The following is a 24,736-nucleotide window of genomic DNA, read 5'->3' as shown; positions in this document are numbered from 1 at the left end:
GCCATGATTATATGTGAAGAGGAGTCATTTGCAAATCTAAAAGCATCAGCTGGAGGGGTGGTGGACAGTAGAAACACTCCCCAGAAACAGAAGCACCGGCAGACACCATTACTGCACCCCCCCACCTAACCTGCTAGCACAGGCTGTAGAGCTTGGATGCAGGGGTGAGCCAATCATGGCAATACCCCACTGCACTACTGAAGCCAGAGAGCTCCAGAGGCTGCAATGTTCCCCCACTCCCTGGCTAGGATGGACAGGAACAAATGGTCACAGCATTTTCCTGCAACCTAGCTAAAGTCTGCAAGTGCAGGCAACTACTATACTCCCCCTCCCTCTGGCTGGGGCTGGTGAGTGCAAGCAGTCATGGTATTACCCCTCTCCTAGCCTAAAGCTGACTCAATACTCCCCTGCCCCCTAAGCTGAGGGTGGCAAGACTGAGAAGTCAGGGTCTAAACCCAAAGCATGCACACAGACAAGGCACTCTCAATGCTGCATTGCTAAAGCCTGTGGGCATGCAGTCAGGTCATTTTCCCACGGCCTTCCTGAAGCAAGAGAGCAAGACCCGCCCCCTACACTCTCCAGCTACCCAGCTAAAGCCAGTGGGAGTACACAATCCACACAAGGGAAACCCTCTGATCACTTAGCCCCAGTGGCCCATGGGGCTGGTGTTCCTGAGTTCCATGGGATTGTAACATGGAGACAGTTATTGGCAGGCCACCACCCTCAGGAAAAATAGGCCTTTTTCACAGTTTTCCTGTGAAAAAGGCCTATTTACTTAGCCTGGAGCTTCACCCTGAGGGACAGGCTTCAGGTTTACCACACTTTTGGAGGCTAAGGACACACTCCCAGGAAATATAACTGGGGAGACATCATGCTTGTGTACCCCCTTGGCCTCACCACAGCTTGACAAGACTCCCGAGAAAGAAGCTTATATACTCATCAGGAGCTTTGCTTTTTGCAAATGTCGCCCAGGCAACACCTCCAGATCTCCTGGTCTGGAGACCAGCAGGGATTACAATTGTGGCTCCACAGCATAGTATATATCTGCACACTTTAAAAGCTACTACCTGAGGGCCTGGCATCCAATCAACCTGAAACTAGGTGTTAAATCAGATTCCTCCCCTTGGAACACTGACAGGGCATGGCACACCATCGATAACAGAAACACTTCAAGAATTAATCAAGCAGCACCCCCCACAAAACCAGGATGGGCAAATGTTCTGAGCCTTGCTCTGCCCATGCAGTAAACAGGCCACAACTTGGCCAGGCAAGGGCCCCAAGCCCCACCTAGCCCACACAGAGACCTAGCTACAACCAGGACAGGCAAGTGACTCAAACCTGTGCACCAGCCTTGGTTGCATCACAGCTGGTGGATGCAGCCCACCGTGAGGGATGCCCATGAAGTGCCTGACTCTTGTGGTCAGGGATGATTGTGCTTTTAGGCCACACAGAACAGCTCCTACACAAGACCACTCCTTCAAGACTGCAGGAGGTAGTCACTTCCCCTAATACCTATAGACAAACACAGAGAGACAGGCAAAATGAAGAGACAGAGGAATATATGTTCAACACCATAGACCAAGGCGAATCCCCAGAAAAAGACCTTAATAAAACAGAGATGACCAACCTAAAAGAGTTTCCACCTAAAAGATTTTAAAGTAATGATCATAAAAAAGCTCACCAATTTCAGGAAAGGAATGAATGAGCATAGTGAGACCTTCAACAAAGAGACAAAAAATATAAGAAAATACCAAACAGGAAGTTATAATGAACTGAAAAACAAACTAGATGGGTTCAACATCAGAATGGATGAAAAAGAAGCACAAATAAGCAAGTAGGAAGACAAAGCAATGGAAAACACCCAGAAAGAGCAGCAAAATGAAAAAAGAATTTTAAAAAGTGAGGATACCTTAAGGGACCTCTAGGACAACATTAAACAAAATAACATTTGCATTTATGGGGGTCCCCAAAGGAGAAAAGAGAGAGAAAAGGCCAGAAAAATTACTTGAAGAAATAATGGCTGAAAAATTCTCTAATCTGGGGATGAAAACATACATCCAGGTCCAGGAAACGAAGAGAATTCAAATAACATGAACCCAAAGAGAAACACACCGCTATACTTTGTAATTAAAATGGTACAAGTTAAAGATAAAGAGGGAATCTTAAAAGCAGCAAAAGAAAAGCAACTTATTAGGTACAAGGAAAACCCCATAAGGCTATGAAAAGATTTTTCAGCAGAAACTTTGTAGGCCAAAAGGGAGTGGAATGGGGGCTTCCCTGGTGGCTCAGTGGTTGAGAATCTGCCTGCCAACGCAGGGGACACGGGTTCGAGCCCTGGTCTGGGAAGATCCCACATGCTGTGGAGCAATTAGGCCCGTGAGCCACAATTACTGAGCCTGCACGTCTGGAGCCTGTGCTCTGCAACAAGAGAGGCCGCGACAGTGAGGCCCGCGCACCGCGACGAAGAGTGGCCCCCACTTGCTGCAACTAGAGAAAGCCCTCGCACAGAAACGAAGACCCAACACAGCCAAAAATAAATAAATAAATAAATAAAATTTAAAAAAAAAAGGGAGTGGAATGACATATTCAAAGTACTGAAAGAAAAAAAAAAAAAAACAACCAAGAATTCTCTACCTGGCTAGGTTAGCATTAAGAAATGAAGGAGAGATTAAGAGTTTTACACACAATCAAAAGCTAAAGAAGTTTATCACCATTAAACCAGCCTTAGAAAAAATGTTAAAGGAACTTCTCTAAACTAAAAAGAAAAGGAACTAATTAATAGTAAGAAAAAATATGAAAGTAAAAATCTCACCAGAAAAGGTAAATAAATAATAAAGGTAGTGGATGGTTGGTTCACTTATAAAGCAAGTACAAAGTATAAAAGACAAAAGTAGTAAAAGTAATTAAAATACAATAATTAGTCAAGGGATACATAGAATTAAATTTGTAAAATGTGTCATCAAAAATATAAAAACCTTGGGGGGTAGTAAAAAATATAAAGCTTTGGAGTGTAACTCATAATTTACTATCAACTTACAAGAAACTGTTATATACATAGGATGTTATATGAAAACCTCACATTAACCTCAAAGAAAAAACTTATAGTGGATAAACAAAAGAAAATGAGAAAAGAATCTAAAAATAAAACTAAAGAAAACAATCATATCACATGAGAACAGAGAAAGAGAGGAAGAAAAGAACAGAGAACTACAAAAACAGCCAGAAAACAATTAACGAAATGGCAATAAGTACATACATACCAAATTTACTTTAAATGTGAAAGGACTAAACTCTCCATTCAAAAGATATAAGGTGGCTGAATGGATTAAAAAAAAATTATATATGTGTCTATAGGAGACTCACTCAAACCTACCAAATGGAAGTGAAAGAATGGAAAAAGATAAATGATGCAAATGGAAACAAAGAGACAGCTGGGTAGCAATACTTATATCAGACAAAGTAGACTTTTAGAAAGACTGTAACAAAAGAGATCAATCCAACAAGAGAATATAACACTTGTAAACTTTATGAATGCAACATAGGAGCACCTACATATATAAAGCAAATATTAACAGAAATAAAGAGAGATATAAACAGCAATACAATAATAGTAGGGGACTTTAATACCCCCACTTACATCAATGGATAGACAATTCAGACAAAAATCAATAAGGAAACACAGGCCTTAAATGACACATTCAATCAGATGAACTTACTAGATATATACAGAATATTCCATTCAAAAGAAACAATATACATTCTTTCCAAGTGCACATGGAACATTCTCCAGGATAGATCACATATTAGGCCATAAAACAAGTCTGGATAAAATTAAGCAGACTGAAAGCATACCAAGCATTTTTTCTGACCACAGCGGTAGGTAACCAGAAGTTAATTACAAGAAGAAAACTGGATAAAAACACAAACACATGGAGACTAAACAACATGCTACTTCAACAACCAATGCGCCAATGGAGAAATCAAAAAGGAAATCAGAAAGATGAAAAACAACTTTCCAAAATCTATGGAACACAGCAGAAGCAGTTCTAAAAGAGAAATTCACAGCAATACAGGCCTACTTTAAGAAACAAGAAAAATCACAAATAAACAATATAACTTTATATTTAAAGGAACTAGGAAAAGAACAAAGCAAAAGTTAGTAGAAGGAAGAAAATAATAATTATCAGTGCAGAAATAAATGAAATAGAAGTTAAAAAAAAAATAAAAGACCAATGAAACTAAGAGGTGGTTGGTTCTTTGTAAAGAAAACAAAATAGACAAACCTTTTGTCAGAATCATCAAGAAAAAAAGAGTGTGTGCAAATAAATAAAATCAGAAATTAAAGAGGAGAAATTATAATTGACACCACAGAAATACAAATAACAATAAGAGAACAGTACGAACAATTATATGCCAACAAATTAGACAACCTAGAAAAAATTTCTAGAAACATACAATCTTCCAAGACTGAATCAGAAAGAAATAGAAAATATGAATAAACCAATTTATAATAATGAAATTGAAATAAAAATTCTAAAACTCCCAACAAAATTCCAAACGTGATGGCTTCGCAGGTGAATTCTACCAAATATTTTAAAAGAGTTAATACATATACTTCTCAAATTACTCCAACAAATTGAGAAGGAGGGAACACTTCCAAATGCACTTTACAAAGCCAGCATTACCCCAATACCAAAACCAGGCAAAAACATTCCAAAAAAGAAAATTATAGGTCAATATCACTGATGAACATAGATGCAAAATTCCTCTACAAAATACTAGCAAATGAAATTCAACAATACATTAAAAGGATCATACATCATGATTCAGTGGGATTCCAAACAGAGATGCTTGGATGGTGTAACATCCAGAAATCAATCAATGTAATATACCACATTAAAAAAAAAACAAAGAATAAATATTACATAATCATCTAAATAGATGCAGAAAAGCACTTGACAAAACTCAACATTTATTTTTGATAAAAACTCTTAACAAAGTGGGTATAGAGAGAATGTACCTCAATGTAATAAAGGCTATATATGACAAACATATAGATAACATCATACTCAATGGTGAAAAGCTGAAAGCCTTTCCTCTAAGATCAGGAACAAGACAAGGATGCCCATACTCACCACATTATCCAACATAGTGTTGTAAGTCCTAGCTAGAGCAATTATGCAAGAAAAATAAAGTAATCCAAAGTGTAAAGGAAGAAGTAAAATTGTCATTATTTGCAAATGATGTAATACTATTATAAAAACCCCCAAAGACTGCACCAAAAAAAACTATTAAAGTTGCAGGATACAAAATCAGTAAACAGAATAACAAGCTATCAGAAAGAGAACTTAAGAAAACAATGTTAATTATAATTGCTTCAAAAAGAATATAATACCTAGGAATAAATCTAACCAAAAATATAAAAGACTCATACTCTGAAATTTATAAGAATGATGAAAGAATTTCCACAAATGGAAAAATATTCTGTGTTCGTGGATTGGAAGAATTAATATTGTTAAAATGACCATACTACCCCAGGAATTCAATGGATTCAATGTCATCTCCATCAAAATATCAATGGCATTTTTCACAATAAGAACAAATAATTCTAAGATTTCTATGGTAACATAAAAGATCCTGAATAGCCAAAACAATCTTGAGAAAAGAAGAATAAGCTGGAGGTATCACATCCCCTGATTTCAAACTGTACTACAAAGCTATACTAATTAAAACAGGATGGTACTGGAGCAAAAACAGACACATAGATCAATGGAACCGAACAGAGAGCCCCAAACTAAACCCACACTTATATGGGCAATTAATCTATGACAAAGGAAGCAAGAATATACAGTGAGGAAAAGACTGCCTCTTCAATAACTGGTGTTTGGAATACTGGACAGCTGCATGGAATAGAGTCAAACTGGACTATTTTTCACATCATATACAAAAAAATCCACCTGAAATGGATTAAAGGCATAAATGTAAGACCTGAAACCATAAAACTTCTAGAAGAAAACACAGACAGTAACCTCTTTGAAACTGATCTTAGCCATATTTTTTGTATACGTCTCCTCAGGGAAGGGAAACAAAAGCAAAAATAAACGGAATTACATCAAACTAAAAAGCTTTTGCACAGTGAAGGTATCAACAAAACAATAAGGCTACCTACTGAATGGGAGAAGATATTTGCAAATGATATATCGGATAAGGGGTAAATATCCAAAATACACAAAGAACTCATACAAGTCAACATCAAAAAGACAAACCGATTAAAAAAATGGGCAGAGTACCTAAAAAGACATTCTTCCAAAGAAGACAGATAGCCAATCAGTTCACGAAAAGATGCTCAACATCACTAATCATCTGGAAAATACACACAAAACCACAGTGAGATACTCCCTTATACCTGTCAGAATAATGATCATCAAAAAGACAAGAAATAACAAGGGTTGGGGACATCCCTGGCAGTGCAGTGGTTAAGACTCCACACTTCCACTGCAAGGGGCACAGGTTCAATGCCTGGCTGGGGAACTAAGATCCCACATGCCGCACAGTGCAGCCAAAATAAATAAATAAATAAATAAATATATAACAAGGGTTGGCAAGGATGTGAAGAAAAGGGAACCCTAATACACTGTTGGTGGGAATGTAAATTGGTACAGCCACTGTGGAAAACAGTAGGGAGATTCCTCAAAAAAATTAAAAATAGAACTGCCATATGATCCAGTAATTTCACTTCTAGGTATTTACCCTGCCAAAAAAACCCACTAATTCAAATAATGTATGCACCCCTATGTTCATTACAGCATTATTTACAATAGCCAAGATATGGAAGCAAACTAAGTGTCCATCAACAAATGAATGGATAAAGAAAATGCGAGATGAACACACACACATATATACACATACACAATGGACTATTACTCAGCCATAAAAAATGGAATCTTGCCATTTGCAACAACATGGATGGACCTAGAGTGTATTATGCTAAGTGAAATAAGTCAGACAGAGAAAGACAAATACCATATGATCTCACTTATATTATAATCTAAAAAACAAAACAAACAGACAAAATGAAATGAAAACAGACTCGGATACAAAGAACAAACGGGTGATTACCAGGTTGGGGGGAGTGAAATAGGTGCAGGGTATCAAGAGATACAAAACTCCAGTTAGAAAATAAATTAGCCATGGGGAATGTTACATACACTGAAGGAATATGGTAAATAACATTGTAATAACTTTGTATGGGGACAGGTGGTTAATAGACTTATCATGGTGATCATTTCATAATGTATGTAAATGTGGAATCACCATGTAGCTCACCTGAAACTGTCATAATACTGTACATCAACTATAATTTAAAAAAAAAAACCCACAAACACACATAAACAAATTGCTTCAGGAGAAATTAAAGGGAAAAAATAAAAGAACAGACCTAGGAATTATAATATTCAAATATCAGTTCCAGAGGGATAAAAAGAAGAAGAAAGATAAACAATAATAAAATAAATAGGTAAATAAAACTTCCTTGAGATAAATTTTAAAATTTAAGATGTAATAAAAATTTCTAGACTTCAATGAGAAATAAGAGCAAGAAGTAAAGAGACGGGGTCCCAGAAACATCAAACTATTATACCCACCTGAAACCACTTACTCAAACTTTCAATGAGAGGAAAATAATATTCTATCTTGTTTAAGCCATTGAATTATATGGGATCTCTTTATATAGCAGTCTAGCCTATTTTCTAACTAATAAAGGTACAGAGAATTAAAATAACCTAGATGTAATTGAATTTTGTAAAGAGAGAAAATAAAAGGAGGACAGAAAGAAAGGGAAAAAATATATACCCCACTGTGGCAGACTACAAATAGCCATAAATTCTCTGCAGTAACTTCCAAAGGTGAAATCTATCTCTTCACCCCTTGAAAATAGGCTGGCCTGTTGACTTGCTTTGGCCAATAGGATGCAATGCAAATAGCACTATCTGAGGTCTGAGTTTAGGCCTCAAGAAAGTTTTCCAGCTTTGTTTTGTTCTCTTTCCACTGACAATCCTTCTGTAGACTACCCAGGGCTGGCCTCCTGGAAGATAAGACTAAAAGCGGTCCTATCTGTCCTAGATGCCCCAGCTGGGATTCCATACATACCATGCCTGCCCAGAGAGAACACCTATCCAGCCACTAAGAGAAATAATGAGTATCTGCTATTTTAAATCACTAAGTCTTGGAGTAATTTGTTATTAAGGAAAAGTTGACTGGTATATCTAGCAATAGAAAATGTGCACCATGTCATTAGAACATTTACAAAAATTGAATATTGTGTTGGATTACTTCCATAAATGGCTGCAGACAATTTCTCCTACTCTGTGCCACTCCTCCCCCTGAATACGGACTAGCCTAATGACTAGGACTTCCTTACAGAATATGCTGAAAAAACTTCAAGGGTTTATAATCCCAGCCTGTAACAAGCTTAACTGTTTTTGCTTTTGCCTGCTTGGTTCCCAGTCACCATATAAAGAAGCTTGGGCTAGACTAGTGAATGATAGGGCACCAGACATGTGAGAAAAACTATCTTGGACATTTCTAGCTCTAGCTGAGCTCCCACATGAATGCAGCCACTTGATAGACCTTAAGCAACATGACATCAAACAGAGACACTGCCCAGCTGAGTGCAGCAAACCCATGAATTGTGAGAAATAATAAATCATTTCTGTTTTAATTCACTAAATTTGGGAGTAGCTTGATATGAAGTAATAGAAACACCTGCAAGCAAGGTGATGCAACAACAAAAACTAAAAACATTTAGCACTGGCTTTGGGTCCAGCAGGTAAGCAGAAGCTGAAGGGTGGTAAAGACACTATTGCTGGATACCAGAAAAGTAGGAAGAAGGCTATAGGTGAAGCCTGGAGGAACAGCAAACAATCTGTTAGTGGAGGCTATAAAAGGCAGTGAGGTTAGAAAACTGATACTGGGGACTGGAAAAGGGGGAAGGAACTCTTTTATGCAGTGACAGAACAACTAACAAAACTCGGGGCTGGAGTAACTTGCAAGGTTAAAAACATACCTGCTAAACTTGTGGATGTGGCTAAGGAAATTTCCAGCCAGAATGATAAAAGAACTGTTTGGCTTATACTAGGGTTGGATATATAATAAGGTACTGCAAGAAGAAAGAAGAGCTAAGAAAGAGCTGATTAATTCTAAAGCAAAAATTAGAAAATATATAGAGGGTCCAGGACACTATCTCTAGTTCTCAAAAAAAATTCTCAAAGAAAGAAATTACTTTAGGGCAAAGATCAAAACCATGGTATTGACAATAAAATGTAGCTTCAGAGTAAAAGTCAAATCAAGGGTGTGCTATAAAACCCTTTGTTAAAATCTCAGAAAGATTTAAATATTCTTCATAAATCCTCCTAATTAGACAAAAGAACTTAAAATCTTGAGGGTACTGTCCTGCAGAAGCCTGACACAACTTAAGTAAAATAAGATCTATCTTGGAAAGAATCATGGATGTTGACTTTTGGGTAAAAGAATACACATATGACACAAATGAACTTATCTACAAAACAGAAACAGACTATAAACACAGAAAACAGACTTGTGGTTGCCAAGGGGTGGGGGAGGGATGCAATGGGAGTCTGGGATTAGCAGATGCAAACTATTATATATAGAATGAATAAATAACAAGGTCCTACTGTACAGCACAGGGAACTATATTCAATATCCTGTAATAAACCATAATGGAAAAGAATATGAAAAATAATATATATACATATATGAGTGTGTGTGTATGTATATATGTATAACAGAATCACTTTGCTGTACAGCAGAAATTAACACAACACTGTAAATCAACTATACTTCAATAAAATAAATTTAAAAAAAAAGAATGCACCACAATAACATACATGGAAAACAGTTTTTAAGAAAAACACCATCATACTAGACTAAAAGGGACAGGGACATTTCAAAATGAAAAGAAATCTCCAGATCCCTAATTTTTTATGAGCAGAAAGCAGGCTGAGAGAATTATTCCACTGCAAACATGGGTCATTTCTTACAGAAAAAGAATGATGAGTCAGACAGTGGATTCAATGTACCATACCATAAAATCAAGGGCTACTTACAACAATGAATTAGGAAATCATTCCCAGGAAGCAAAACTAGACCCTAATCTAGGTACATTCCCCACCCTGAGAGTCAAGAGAACTAGTGACAATTGTCTGGTTGGATTTCAGAATTGCCCTGAATCATGTGCTTTCTGTTTTCCCCTCTTTTGAATAATAGTGTCTCTTGCAGTCATCTTATTCTTTTCTCAGTAATATGTTAGGCATGTGTTGGAGGGTGGTAAAAATACAATAAATTGCCTTTTTATTTATTTTTTTCTGCTACGTTTCCTGTGCTATACAATATATCCTTGTAGCTTATGTATTTCGTACATAGTAGTTTGTAACTCTCAATCTGCTACCCCTATGTTGCCCCCCACTGTTTCCCTCTCCCCACTGGTAAACACTAGTTTTTTCTCTATATCTGTGAGTCTTTTTCTGTTTTGTTATATTTATTTATTTTATTTTTTAGATTTCCAATATATATGGTAACATATAGTATTTGTCTTCCCTGTCTGACTTATTTCACTAAGCATAATACTCTTCAGGTCCATCTATGTTGTTGCAAATGGCAAAATTTCATTCCTTTTTTATGGTTGAGTAGTATTCCATTATATATAAATATATAAATATATATATATACATACACACACATATATATACCACGTATATATATATTATTGATATATATATATATACATATATCAATAATATCTATTCATCTGTTGATGGACACTTAGGTTGTTTCCATATTTTGGCTATTGTAAATAATGCTACTATGAACACAGGGGTGCATGTATCTTTTAAATTAATATTCCTGTTTCCTTTGAATATATACCCAGGAGTGGAATTGCTGGATCATATGGCAGTTCTATTTCTAGTCTTATGAGGAACCTTCATACTGTTTTGCACAGTGATTGCACCACTTGCCTTTTTAGATAACACATCTCCAGATCAAAAGGAGCTGTGCCAAGAAGACTCATCCATATCTAGACCTGGTATAGATGATAAGACCTTAGACTTCAAGATAAAACTAGAATGTAATGAGATTTTAGAAGGAAGAGGTGAGTACATTTTGCATGTGGGAGAAATATTAACATGTAGCCAGAGGGAAGACTATCATAGACTATTTCCAAAAATGACCATCTATAATTTGTACCACCCCTACCTACATATGCCCTTTCTCCCATCAAAAAGTAGAATATATTTTCCCTCCCTTTGAGTCTGGGCTGGCCCCTAACCAGTAAAATGTGGGGAAATTATGTTCTAAGGCTTCTGAGCACAGGTCTTAAAAGGTCTTGCAGCTTCTTTTGACCTATTGGAGTCCAGCTTCCATGTAATGATACGTGGGCTTGACTACTAAATGATGATCAACCACGTGAGAGAAAGATTCAGCCCTTAGCCATTCCACTTACCACCAGACATTTGAGGAAGCCATCTTAAACATTCTAAAGCTGAATGAAGCTACATGAGTGACCCCAGTACAATATGGAACAGAAGAATCATCCCAGTAAGCCCAGCCAACCCAAAAATCAATGAGAAATAATTAACTATTGGTGTAGTAAACCTCTAAATATTGGTGTACTTTGTTATAGAGTAATAGAAAACTGAAATAAACATATGCACTTGATCACAAAAAATACCTTTTAAAACTTTCAAAAAGTATGGACTTTCTATGTACTATTTTCTGATGTTAATTCTATAAAAAGGTAAACCAACAATGAAAAGATGAACTAAAAACATTTTTGTGAAACAAAGAAAAACTCAAACACCTATAAAATACAAATGAAGTTGTATTCAGTGAAAAATGTGTAGCCTCAATATTGTTTACTGTAATTAAACAAATGTAAAAATAAATAAACTACCTATATAACTAATACAGATTTGAAAAGAAACTAAAAATAAACCAAAGACAAAAAGTGGCCGAAGAAATTAATAACAATAAAGGTTAGAGTAATTAAGTAGAAAACAAACAGTAACAGCAACAAGAAATAAAACAGTAAAATAGCTAAGTGAAACTCCAAACCTATTTTTATATAAAAATTATAATCCCGACAAACCTGATTAAAAGGAAAGGAAAAAAAAAAAAAACAAAATACTTCTGTAAATGGAAAAAGAGGTTAGAAAGAGAGATACAGAAAAAAAACATATAATGTAAAATTCAAGCAGTACACTGGAAAAACCATTAGAAATGGATAAATTTATATGAAAATATAAACTACAAAAATAGATGCACCAATAATCTCAAAAGGAATTTGGAAACTGGTCAAAGAGCTACCATTTTTTAAAAGGCTCCTAGGTAATTTTACAGGTAAATTCTACATAATCTTCAAATTATTTCTCCCTTTTAAAAAAGTCCTTTTTGAATTCTGACTAGAAATGCAGTGCATTTATTAATTTTAAGGGATTAATATTTTTATAAAATTAAATCTTTCCATTTGGCAACAGTAAAATTTGCATTATAAGAAATACTATTTACGTTTCTATCTTAATACATTTAACTTATAATTAACTAGTTTATCACTGAGTTATATTATTGCAAAAACTCTCTAATTGTTCTCCCTGACTGCAAAATCCAATCCATACTCTAACTAATGAACAACTAATAAAAAAACTATGTCATGTAAAAAAACTAAAATATAGTTTTACATGACTTATTAAAAATTTTTACAAACATTATACTTACTTGGACAGATAGATAATAACACCAACTGATTCTAATATCCATGCCTGCCTGAGGAAGCAAAACTGAATACATTTTCCCTAAAACTGACCCTTGAAAAACATGGGCGTTACAGGAACCCACCCAATGGAAAATCCACATATAAATTTACAGTTGGCCTTTTGTATACATGGTTCCACACCTGCAGATTCAACCAACCACAGATTGTGTAGTACTACAGTACATATTTATTGGAAAAAATCCATGTATAAGTGGGTCCTCACAGTACAAACCCATGTTGTTCAAGGATCGACTGTAATTGCAAATGCTAAGCAGTATTCAGAGAGCCATGTTTGCAGTTCAGATTTCAGTACCAATTTGTTCTCTAAACTAAGCAAGTCACATTTTAGCTTCTATTGGTCTCTGTAAAACGGTCTAGATCAGTGATAGTTCAAATTGGAGTTTTGGAGGAAGGAGATAAATTCCCAAATTCCTTTAAAATTCTCATTAAATCCACAGACCTTCTCCAGAAAAAATTACACCCACACAAAAAATTTTTACTTTAAATTCAGAAAAAAAAAATTTTAATGACACTATCTGCTACAAATTGAATGCTTGTGCCCCCCAAAATTCATATATTGAAATCTAATCCCCAATGTAATGGTATTTGGAGGTGGAGCCACTGGGAGATGAATAAGTCATGAGGGTGGTACTCTCATGAATGGAATTAGCACCCTTATAAAAGAGATTCTAGAGAGCTCCTTTGCCATTTCTGCCATGTAAAGACACAGCAAGAATATGGCCATCTATGAACCAGGAATCAGGTTCTCACTGGACACCAAATCTGCTGGTGACTTGATCTTTGGACTTCCCTACCTCCAGAACTGTGAGAAATAAATGTTTGTTATTTAAGCTACCCAGTCTAAAGTATTTTGTTATAGAAGCCTGCTATGGTCCAAATGTTTGTGTCCTGCCCCCAAATTCATTATGTTGAAATCCTAATGCCCACCGTGATCATATTAGGAGGCAGAGCCTTTGGGAGGTGATTAGGTCATGAGGGCAGAGCCTTCATGAATGAGATTAACGCCCTTATAAAAGGGGCCTGAGAAAGCTCTCCTTCTGCCATATGAGAATACAAGAATTCTGAAACCCAGAAGAGGACCCTCACCCCATCATGCTGGTACTCTGATTTTGAACATCTAGCCCCCAGAACTGTTAGAAATAAATTTCTGTTGTTTATAAGCTACCCAATCCCTGATATTTTGTTAAAGCAGTCTGAAGGGACTAAGACATGGCCCAAATGAACTACAACACTAGTTTCAAGACTTATAATATTAATAATAAAATGGAATTGTAATACATGTTTTTAAAACACACACAAAATGCTGTTCTATATAAAATCACCCGGTATGGTAGGCAGAATTCTAAAATGGCCTCCATGATCTCCATCCCTAAAGTTATGCTCTGTATAATCCACTCCTTTTAGTGTGAATATAACCTGTGACTTGCTTTTAGCCAACAGAATATTGCACAGTGATGAGATGCCAATCCCCTTATTAGACTGCATTATATATTTGACCTGTGAACAACATGGGTTTGAACTGCATGGGTCCACTTATACAAGGATAGTTTTCAATGAATATTGTACCTATATTTTCATTTTACAGATCTTTATATCAACTAAGTATAGGGAAAAGTGTGTTCGATTAGAGATCACAATATGTGGAATCAAAAGAACTAGGGTTTGAGTCCTGACTCTATCCAAGCTGCTTTGCCTTCCTGCTCTTTGGTGAGTCATTTATCAATTCCTTTGTTTTTGAGGCAGAGATAGCAGTATGCAAATTTTCAACTGTGAGGGAGGGGATGGCATCCCTAACCTCCATGTCGTTCAAGGATCAACTATATAGCTGAGGTGATAAGGTGTCACTCTCATGATCATATTATATTGCATGAGACTCTGTCTTAGCAAGAAAGAGAGACTCTTTGCTGGCCTTAAAGAAGAAGTGAGATGCTATAATGTAAACTGCTTATGGAGAAGGCCACATGGCTAAATGCCCCAGTCCCACAATTGCACAGAACTGAAATTTGCCACATCTACTTAAGCTTGGAAGAGGACCCCAAGTGACCAAAAAAAGCAGAGCCTAGCCAATGCCTTGACTGCTGTATGGTGAGGCCTTGAGCATAGGACACAGATAAGCCATGCTCAGACTCCTAAGCCATTCAAAACTATGAGACAATTTAAATTGTTTTAAGCTGCAAAATGTGAGGTAACTTGTTATGCAGAAATAGAAAATTAATACCATAAAGTTGTTCATTTTATATTCAGTATTTCAAGCAGTACTCTCATTTTCTTTGCAAATTTATGTTATTTGATTCTTGAATCATGCAGGTACATACTTGTAGGACACTTAAGTCCAGCCACTCACGGGATGAGAGTGACCAAATGGGTGACATGGTGCTGTGATGGTTAAGAAGTTAACTTGTAGCAAAAGAAAGTTTACCAAAGACAAGATGAAACAAAGGGTTACTTGTATTCTTTACATTGGATCACATAAAAAAAAGTGGGCTATATTTACAATCTCTGAAAATTTTTCCTATTTGCTTCTTGCATCTCTTATACCTTCTTGAAATAGATAGGGCAGCTATTGTTTTACTCATTTTAGTGATGAAAAATATGAAGTTCAAGTAGGTTAAAGGGACTTGTCCAATGTCACTTAACTAGTAAGTCTGCTCTGACTCAAAATATGATGTTCTTTCCTCCATGATATTGCCTATAATTGAGTGAACTATGGTAATTTTCATAACCTTGACAGTAAATGTGTCTAAATTTACCATTTGGTTTTTGAAACTTGCTGAGAAAAGTCAACTGACAAGAAAGAAGTATCTTAGGAAGAAATTTAGTACACATATACACACACAAACACACATACATACATACCTATATTCATATACATACTAATATTGTCTATACATACAATTATCAGAGCCTTATTAATCAAATTTAGATGCACAGAGAGAGATTCTGTGTTACCTGGACTTGAGGCATATCTTCTTTTACTTTAAGCTCTTTCACTATAGACTTCTTCCTGAAAAAAACAATATGCTTTTAAATATATCATGATATTTTACGATATTTGCATGACTACTTTGCTTTCTTGATGAGTACTTAAACCATTTTAAAGAAGTGTAATTTTGAGAGGTGCACCCAAAATGATGGAGTAGGAAGAGCCCGAACTTACCTCCTCCCACAGGCACACCAAAATTACAACTATTTACAGAGCAACTATTGATGAGAATGACATGAAGACTACAAGAAAAGACTGTCCATAAGTAAAGATATTAAGAAGTAACCACAATGAGATGGATAGAAGGGGCAAAGACTCAGTATAGTGAAGACCCACATTCCTGGGTAGGTGACCCACAAATGGGAGGATAGTCACAATTGCAGTTGTTCTCCCCCAAGGTGTGAGGGATCTGAGCTCCACATCAGACTCCCTACCCCAGGGGTCCAACACTGAGAAGATGAGCTCCAAGTACAACTGGCTGTGAAGGCCAATAGGGCTTGCATATTGGAGAGCGGGAGGGCTATAGGAAACGTAGATCCCACTCTTCTGGGACATGCAAAATCTCACATGTTCTGAGTCCCAGCATAGGGGCGGTAATTTAAAAGGAGCCAGGGTCAGACCCATTTGCTGATTTTGGAGAGCCTCCTGGAGAGGTAGGAGGCAACTGGGACTCCCCTTGGGGACACAAAGGCTGGCGGCACCCATTTTGGGGAGCTCATTCTACCATGAGGACAAGGTGCTCTCAAGCACCATTTTGGAATCCTCCCTCTAGACTATTAGTACCAGGGGCTTACCCACTCACCAGCAGGCTGACACTAGCCCAAGGAGCCCCTGACCACCAGCGTGGGTACCCAGCCCTGCCCACCAGCAGGCCAGAAACCACCACATGAGGCAGGATCTGGCATCCTACCTCAGGAAACAAACACACAAAATCTCAAATAAACAATCTCACCTTACACCTAAAGGAAGTAGAAAAAGAAGAAGAAATAAAGCCCAAAATTAGTAAAAGGAAAGAAATAATACAGGTCGGAACAAAAATAAATCAAATAAAGACTAAGAGAAATAATAAAAGAGGTCAAGGAAACTATGAGCTGGTTTTGAAAAGTTAAACAAAACTGATAAAACTTTATCCAGATTAAACAAGAAAAAAAGAAAGAGTGGTCCCAAATAAATAAAATAAAAAATGAAAGAGAAATTACAACTGACACCACAGAAATACATAAGAGATTAGTACAAACAATTATATACAATAAATGGACAACCTAGAAAAAATGGATAAATTCCTAGAAATGTACAATTTCCCAAGACTGAATCAGGAAGAAATAGAAAATATGAACAGAGTAATTACCAGAAATGAAATTGAATCAGTAATCAAAAAACTCCCAATGAACCAAAGTCCATGACCAGATCACTTCACAGGTGAGTTCTAACAACCATTTAAGAAAGAGTTAACACTTACCCTTCTCTAACTATTCAAAAAATGTAAAGAGGAGGGAACACTCTGAACTCATTCTATGGGGCCAGCATCACCCTCATATGAAAACCAGACAGAGACACCACAAAAAAGGAAAGTTACAGATCAATATCACTGATAAATATAGATGCAAAAATCCTCAACAAAATATTAGCAAACCAAATTCAACAATACATTAAAAGGATCATACACCATGATCAAGTGGGATTCTAACTATGGTTGCAAGGATAATTTGACATCCGAAAATCAACTAACATGATAAACCATATTAACAAAACAAAGAATAAATATCATATGATCATCTTCATAGATGCAGAAAAAGCCTTTGACAAAGTTCAAAATCCATTTATGAGAAAAACTCTCAACAAAGTAGATACAGAGGGAACATACCTCAACATAATAAAGGTACTATATGAAAAACCCAAAGCCAACATCATATTCTACAAGAAAAAGCTGAAAACATTTCCTCTAACATCAAGTATAAGACAAGGATGCCCATCACCTTTATTCAACATAATGTTGAAACTGAAGTCCTAGCCACAGCAATCAGACAAGACAGAGATATAAAAGGAATCCAAATTAGAAAAGAAAAAAATAAAACTGTCACTGTTTGCACATGACATGATACTATATTTAGAAAATCCTAAAGATGCTACCAAAAGAAGACTATTAGAAATAACAAGTGAACTCAGTAAAGTTGCAGGACACAAAATTAATATACAGAAATCTCTTGGGTTTCACACACTAACAACAAACTATCAGAAAGAGAAATTAAGAAAACAATCCCACTCATAATTGTATCAAAAAGAATAAAGTACTTAGGGATAAATCTAACTGAGGAGGTAAAAGACTTGAACCTGGAAACCTGTAAGAAAGTGATAAAAGAAATTAAAAATAACATTAACAAATGGAAAAATATTCCATGCTTATGGAGTGGAAGAATTAACATTGTTAAAATGACATACTACCAAAAGAAATCTACAGACTCAGTACAATCTCTATAAAAATACCAATGGCATTTTTCACAGAACTAGAACAAATAATTGTAAAATTTCTATGGTAACACAAAAGACCTCAAATAGCCAAAACAATCTTGAGAAAGAATGGAGCTGTTGGTATCATGTGCCCTGATTTCAACCTATACTACAAAGATATAGTAATCAAAACAGCATGGCACTGGACAAAAACAGACACACAGTTCAATGAAACAGAGTAGAGAGCCCAGAAATAAATTCATACATATATGGTCAATGAATCTAAGACAATGGAGGCAAGAATATACAATGGGAAAAAGGCAGCCTCTTCAATTAACGATGTTGGGAAAACTGAACAGCTACATGTATTGTAGAAGAATCAAACTGGACTACATTCTCACACCATATACAAAAGTAAACTCAAAGTGGATTAAAGACTTAACTATAAGGCCTGTAACCGTAAAACTCCTAGAAGGTAACGTAAGTGGTACACTCTTTGACATTGATGTTAGCTGTATTTTTGGTATATGTCTCCTCAGGCAAGAGAAACAAAAGGAAAAATAAACAAATGGAACTACATCAACTAAAAAAAGCTTTTGCACAGCAAAGGAAACTATCAACAGAATGAAAAGTCAGCCTACTATACGGGAGAAGATATTTCCAAATGATACATCTGATAAGGAGTTAATATCTAAATACAAAGAACTCCTACAACTTAACATCAAAAAAACCAAAAAATCTGATTTTAAAATGGCAGAGAACCTGAATAGATATTTTTCCAAACAAGGTGTCTAGATGGCCAACAGGTGCATGAAAAGATGCTCAACATTACTAATCATCAGGGAAATTCAAATTAAAACCTCAATGAGATATCACCTTACACCTGTCAGAATGGCTATTATCAAAAAGACAACAAATAACAAGTGCTGCAAGGATGTGGAGAAAAAGGAGCCCTTGGTGCTTTGTTGGTGGAAATGTAAATTGGTGCAGTCACTATAAAAAAAAGTATGGGAGTTCTTCAAACAATTAAAAATAATACTACCATATGCTCCATCAAGTCCACTTCTGGGTATTTTTCTAAAGAAAACAAAAACACTATCTCAAAAAAAATACATGCACCCCTATGTTCACTGCATCATTATTTATAAATGCCAAGATATGGAAGTAACCTAAGTACCCATCAATAGATGAATGGATAAAGAAGATGTGGTATGTATGTGTGTATATACAGATATAGATATAGATACCATATATATGATGCAATATAACTCAACCATAAAAAAGAATGGGGCTTCCCTGGTGGCGCAGTGGTTGAGAGTCTGCCTGCCAATGCAGGGGACACGGGTTCGAGCCCTGGTCTGGGAAGATCCCACATGCTGTGGAGCGGCTGGGCCCATGAGCCACAATTACTGAGCTTGCGTGTCTGGAGCCTGTGCTCCGCAACAAGAGAGGCCGTGATAGTGAGAGGCCCGCGCACCACAATGAAGAGTGGCCCCCGCTTGCTGCAACTAGAGAAAGCCCTCGCACAGAAACGAAGACCCAACACAGCCATAAATAAAATAAATAAATAAATAAAAATTAAAAAAAAAAAAAAGAATGAAATCTTGCCATCTGTGACAACATGGATTGTCAGACAAAGAAAGACAAATACTGTATGATTTCACTTATATATGGAATCTAAAAAACAAATGAACAAACATAGCAAAACAGAAGCAAACTCATAGGTACAGAGAACAAACTGGTGGTTTCCAGAGGGGAGGAGGGAAGGGGGATAATTAAAATAGGTAAGGGAGATAAAGAAATACAAAATGCCAGTTATAAAATCAATAAGTCATGGGGATGTAATGTATAGCATAGGGAATATAGTCATTAACATCATAGTAACTTTGTGTGGTGACAGATAGACTTATCATGGTGATCATTTTGTAATGTATTACAATATCAAATTACTGTGTCATATACCTGTAACTAATATAATAAGCCAATTATACTTGAATAAAAAAGAAAGTAAAATTTCATAAGAAATTCATATTTTTAAAAGCCATAAAATTCATAAAGGTTAAATGATAAATAATTGAATAACATTTCTCAAACTGACGTCTCATTGGTATGATTAAAATATGGTACGTTGAGATGGGAAAAGGATTTCCAAAGTACATTGGTCATTTTTTCTTCTCTGGTCATCTTTTCTTCTCTCAAGAAAAGGCCATTTGTCTGATGAATTTCTTTTCAGAATTTGTGGAACTCTATAAAGTACGAATTCATAGCTTTGTTAAGCTATATATTTACATTAGGGTTTGATCAAGCAAATTCCAACTGCACAAATTATTTTATATTAGTAAAGAAAATATTCTCTTGGTAAGGCCACTTTACAATAACCTATATACATTAAAAACAGATACTTTTTTTAATAAAATAAGACAACCAAGAAGTACAGTAAAAAGGAAGAGCCCAGACTGGGGAGAGGGATTAACATACAAATGACAAATCATTAGCTAAACCATCAAGAAAACATTGTAAGTCCTTTTTTCCCTAAAATTATTTGTATTTAATTGTTTACCTATTCCTGAATATCTTGTGATTTATTCTACTCTAACCCATTTTTAGTTCTTTGCTCTTCCCTTCTCAGCTTTCTCCCATAATCATATCCTGGTCTGCTTATAAAACTATATATTTGTTAATGCTATGCTTTTTTTAGAAACCTGTTAATAAGTTATGTTTATATGACCCTAAATTGTATAAAATGAAAATATAAGTTTATAAGTAAAAAATATTAACAGTATCTTTATGTCTTACTCTTCTGAATCTTCAGATATTCCTTCGTCTTTTTTCTTCTCCATTTTCATAGTTTTCTTTCGTCGCTCACTTGTAGCCTTTGTTTTCTATGTAGTTTTATATAAGCCAGAAATAAATAGTTAAGGAGACCATAAATTATAGGTAAATACATGATAATACACATTACTAAGATTGCCATTTTACTTCGAGAATCACTATACTATGTTTCAAGGGAAATTATCTGAATAAAAGCAAAACAAAATTAATGATATAGGCTGAATGTTTGTTATAGTGCTTTACAGACTGTAAGTTGCAAATAAGCTAATACATATCAAACAATTAAATTCCTCTGACAAATTACAGTCAGTTCTGCTATAACATTGCATACAACATCCTGAAAATCACCTCACTGTGAAAAATCATATGATAAAAACTGCAGGATATATGGGGAAAATGGGGTAAGGTGCACAGAATGCAAAAAAACTGTTGATGATACATTAAAAAAAATAAAAACCTAATAAGAACATTAATCTAGTTTTATACAGTTAAATGATTAAGAAATATATACTACGAGAAACATAGCTCTTTATCTTGAATAAGACATGAAGCTTGTTTTTGGAAATGAGCATCAAACAGATTTCAACTTGTGAGTTATTATGCAGTATGGGAAGGAAGGCTATCTGAAATTGGATAAAAGTTGTAACACCATATGTGGACTGGTGTGGTACACAATACACATGGTAAACCGAGGTAGCTTGTAGAAGCTGTTTTTCTACGTTCACCTAGTACTATTTTCAGATGAATTTGTGCATAAGCAAATGTAAAGTTCACATTATGCTCAAACTGTTCTGTCATGTTGTAACAAATCTGCATTTCAAAACAAATATTAGAGCAGGATTGACCACAGGTTTTAAAGTATTCTTGAACTCCTATGTAGTACTGGATTATTTTCTACAATAAAGTATAGAAAAAATTTGACAATTAGATTATTGAAAATTTTAGATGAGCTTAATAATAGACACTATTAGGTATTGGGAGATCATTTCCTATTTCAGACCACAACCTCCAACAGATACCAAATTCACTGTAGCAAAGTTCTCACAAGTTAAGCACCAAATGTAACAATTCCTATAAAATATAGAAAGTAAGTATAATAATACATTTTTAATGAGAATTGTTAAGGTCGCCAAATAATTTTCCAGTTTAAACACGAGTTTTGGGACATATTTCCTATTTAGAAAAATCTAATATACTGGCAATCAAAACATACTAAAATAACGACAGGGAAAAAAGACTAAAAAATAACAAACAGATCATCAGTGAGTTGTGGGACAACTTCAAGTGGATTAATATACTTACAGTTGGAATGCATGGAGAGAAGGGGTGGGAAAAGAGAATAACTATTTGAAGAAATAATGGCCAATTTTTTTCAACTTTGATGAAAACTGTATATCCACAAATCCACAACAGCACAAGGAAAACTACCCCCCAAGACACATCATAATCAAATTATTTAAAAGCAGCAATAAAAAGAAAATCTTAAAAGCAGACAGAGGAGAAAAGCAGAATACACACAAGAATAAAGAAGAAAACAGATTTCTTGTAAGAAATAACGCAAGCCTGAAGACAAAGGAGCAATATCTTTAAACCACTCAACCTAGAATTCTTTACCCAGGAAAAATATCTTTCAAAACTGATGGCAAGGGGCTTCCCTGGTGGCGCAGCGGTTGAGAACCTGCCTGCCAATGTAGGGCACACGGGTTCGAGCCCTGGTCTGGGAGGATCCCACATGCCGCGGAGCAACTGGGCCCGTGAGCCACAACTGCTGAGCCTGCGCGTCTGGAGCCTGTGCTCCGCAACGAGAGGCCGCGATAGTGAGAGGCCCGCACACCGCGATGAAGAGTGGCCCCCGCTTGCCACAATTAGAGAGAGCCCTGGCACAGAAACGAAGACCCAACACAGCCAAAAATAAATAAATAAATTAATTAATTAAAAAAAAAACCTCCCATTTAAAAAAAAAAAAAGAAAAAAAAAACTGATGGCAAAAAAATTTTTTTTTGTCTGGAAATCAAAGAGGTGAAAGAATTCAGCAGCAGCAGCCCTGCACAACAAAAAAGATAAAGAATCCTTCAAGGAAAAGAAAAATAATACCAGATAGAAATAAGAAAATACACAAAGAAGAATACCACAAATGATAATTATGTGGGTAAATATAAAGACTCTTTTCTTGTTATTTAAATCTCTATAAAAGGTAATATTTTACAGCAAAATTAATAATGTGTTGTGCAGTTTACTGTTGTGCAGTAAAATGTATAAAAACAATTGCACAAAGGCCAGAAAGGGACAAATGAAAGTATGTTTTAAGATTCTTATACATGAAGTGATTCAATGTCATTTGAATAGAGACTGCAGTAAGTTAAAAACAAGACTGTAAACCCTAAAGCAGCCAATAAAGCAACCCACTGAGCAGCAAATTAAAAAGTAATACAGATTTTGCTACCTGAAAGTAGGGTGCTGTTGCAACACATAACTAAAACTACGGAAATGGCTTTGAAATAAGGCAATAGTGGGCAGAGGCTGGAAGAATTTTATGGAGCATAAAAAAAAAATATTCATGAAGAAATATTATGAGAAGAGGAAAAATCCTTTAACCTGATACATGGTTTTGAAAGAGAAAGAGAGACAGAAAGGCAGGCTGACTAATCACAAGAAACAAGAAAACATTCCCCTTAATATCAGGAACAAAAAAAAAATGCCTGCTTTCATAATGTCTATTCAATATTATTCTAGAGGTCTTTCCCAGTGTAGCAAGGCAAGAAGAAGAAAGTATTACAAATTGGAAAGCAAGAAACTTTAGGCTATCGTTTATAGATACTTCAATTACGCAAGTAGGAAATAAAAATCTAACCATTATGATAGTGTAGCTAGGTTTGTAGATGGAAAATTCAATATACAAAAATTTGTTACATTTCTCTAGCAATAGCTTTAAAATATTTTAAAAGATACAAATAACATAGCATAAAAATACAAAGTACCTAAGATTAACCTAACAAAAATGAATAATAGCTTTATGAAGAAAATCATAAACACTGATTGTAAGCATTACAAAACTTTCCAAAATTGAGACATTTAATGTTTGTAAACAAAAAGATGTATCTTGATATCCTATATGTAAATCTCTCAAATTTGATGTACAGCTTGAGTGCAATAGTAGAATTTGACAAATTAACTCTAAAATTTAAAAGAAAGTGCAAAGACGAAGAACAAATAAATTCTCATATATAACAAGGTGGGTTAACTTGCCCACAAAATACCAGGACTTACTATAAATATATAATCATTAAAGATCTCAGGCATTGGTGTAAGAATACACAAGGCCAATAGAACAGAAGAGAAAGAACAGAAACAAATCTTTTTATGCAGTAATATTTTCTAGCAATAGCATACCAAAATACATATATCTAGGAGTTCCTATTTAGGAAGCTATAGTAGAAAGCCAGGTGATGGCAGAAGTGGAATAAATAAGGAGTCAGGCTAATGTAACTGTGGTTGGCACTCTGCAGAGGCAAGGGGAGCTGCAGGTACAGTCGCAGCTCTCCTATTATTTTCCCAGCCTTTGCCCTGTGTAGTGATGAAGATGCCATAAAAAAATTGGCAGGAGTCCCTCCCATCAGGAAGCTTGC

The 24,736-nt window shown here is 35.5% G+C and overlaps 1 protein-coding gene across 19 annotated transcripts in view; it reads right to left on the bottom strand.

The window, feature by feature from the left end:
* CCDC7 (coiled-coil domain containing 7) overlaps nucleotides 1-24,736 on the bottom strand; it is a 327,078-nt gene that overhangs the window by 217,020 nt on the left and 85,322 nt on the right. For 18 of the 19 annotated variants that reach the window (XR_009500275.1, XR_009500273.1, XR_009500274.1 and 15 more), the window contains 2 exons: nucleotides 21,075-21,160; nucleotides 15,797-15,851 (listed from right to left, as the gene is read on the bottom strand). The exons of the other annotated variant lie outside the window; for it this stretch is intronic. Coding sequence is in view for 3 of the 18 variants with exons in the window: in XM_059911398.1 (XP_059767381.1) it covers nucleotides 15,797-15,851; nucleotides 21,075-21,160 (141 nt within the window). In the remaining 15 variants the exon portion in view is untranslated. The remainder of the gene's footprint in view (nucleotides 1-15,796; nucleotides 15,852-21,074; nucleotides 21,161-24,736) is intronic. 19 annotated transcript variants of the gene reach the window in all.

This window comes from Balaenoptera ricei, chromosome 2, assembly GCF_028023285.1.
Source record: "Balaenoptera ricei isolate mBalRic1 chromosome 2, mBalRic1.hap2, whole genome shotgun sequence".
Lineage (NCBI taxonomy): Eukaryota > Metazoa > Chordata > Mammalia > Artiodactyla > Balaenopteridae > Balaenoptera > Balaenoptera ricei.
This window is presented reverse-complemented; position numbering and strand designations above follow the sequence as displayed.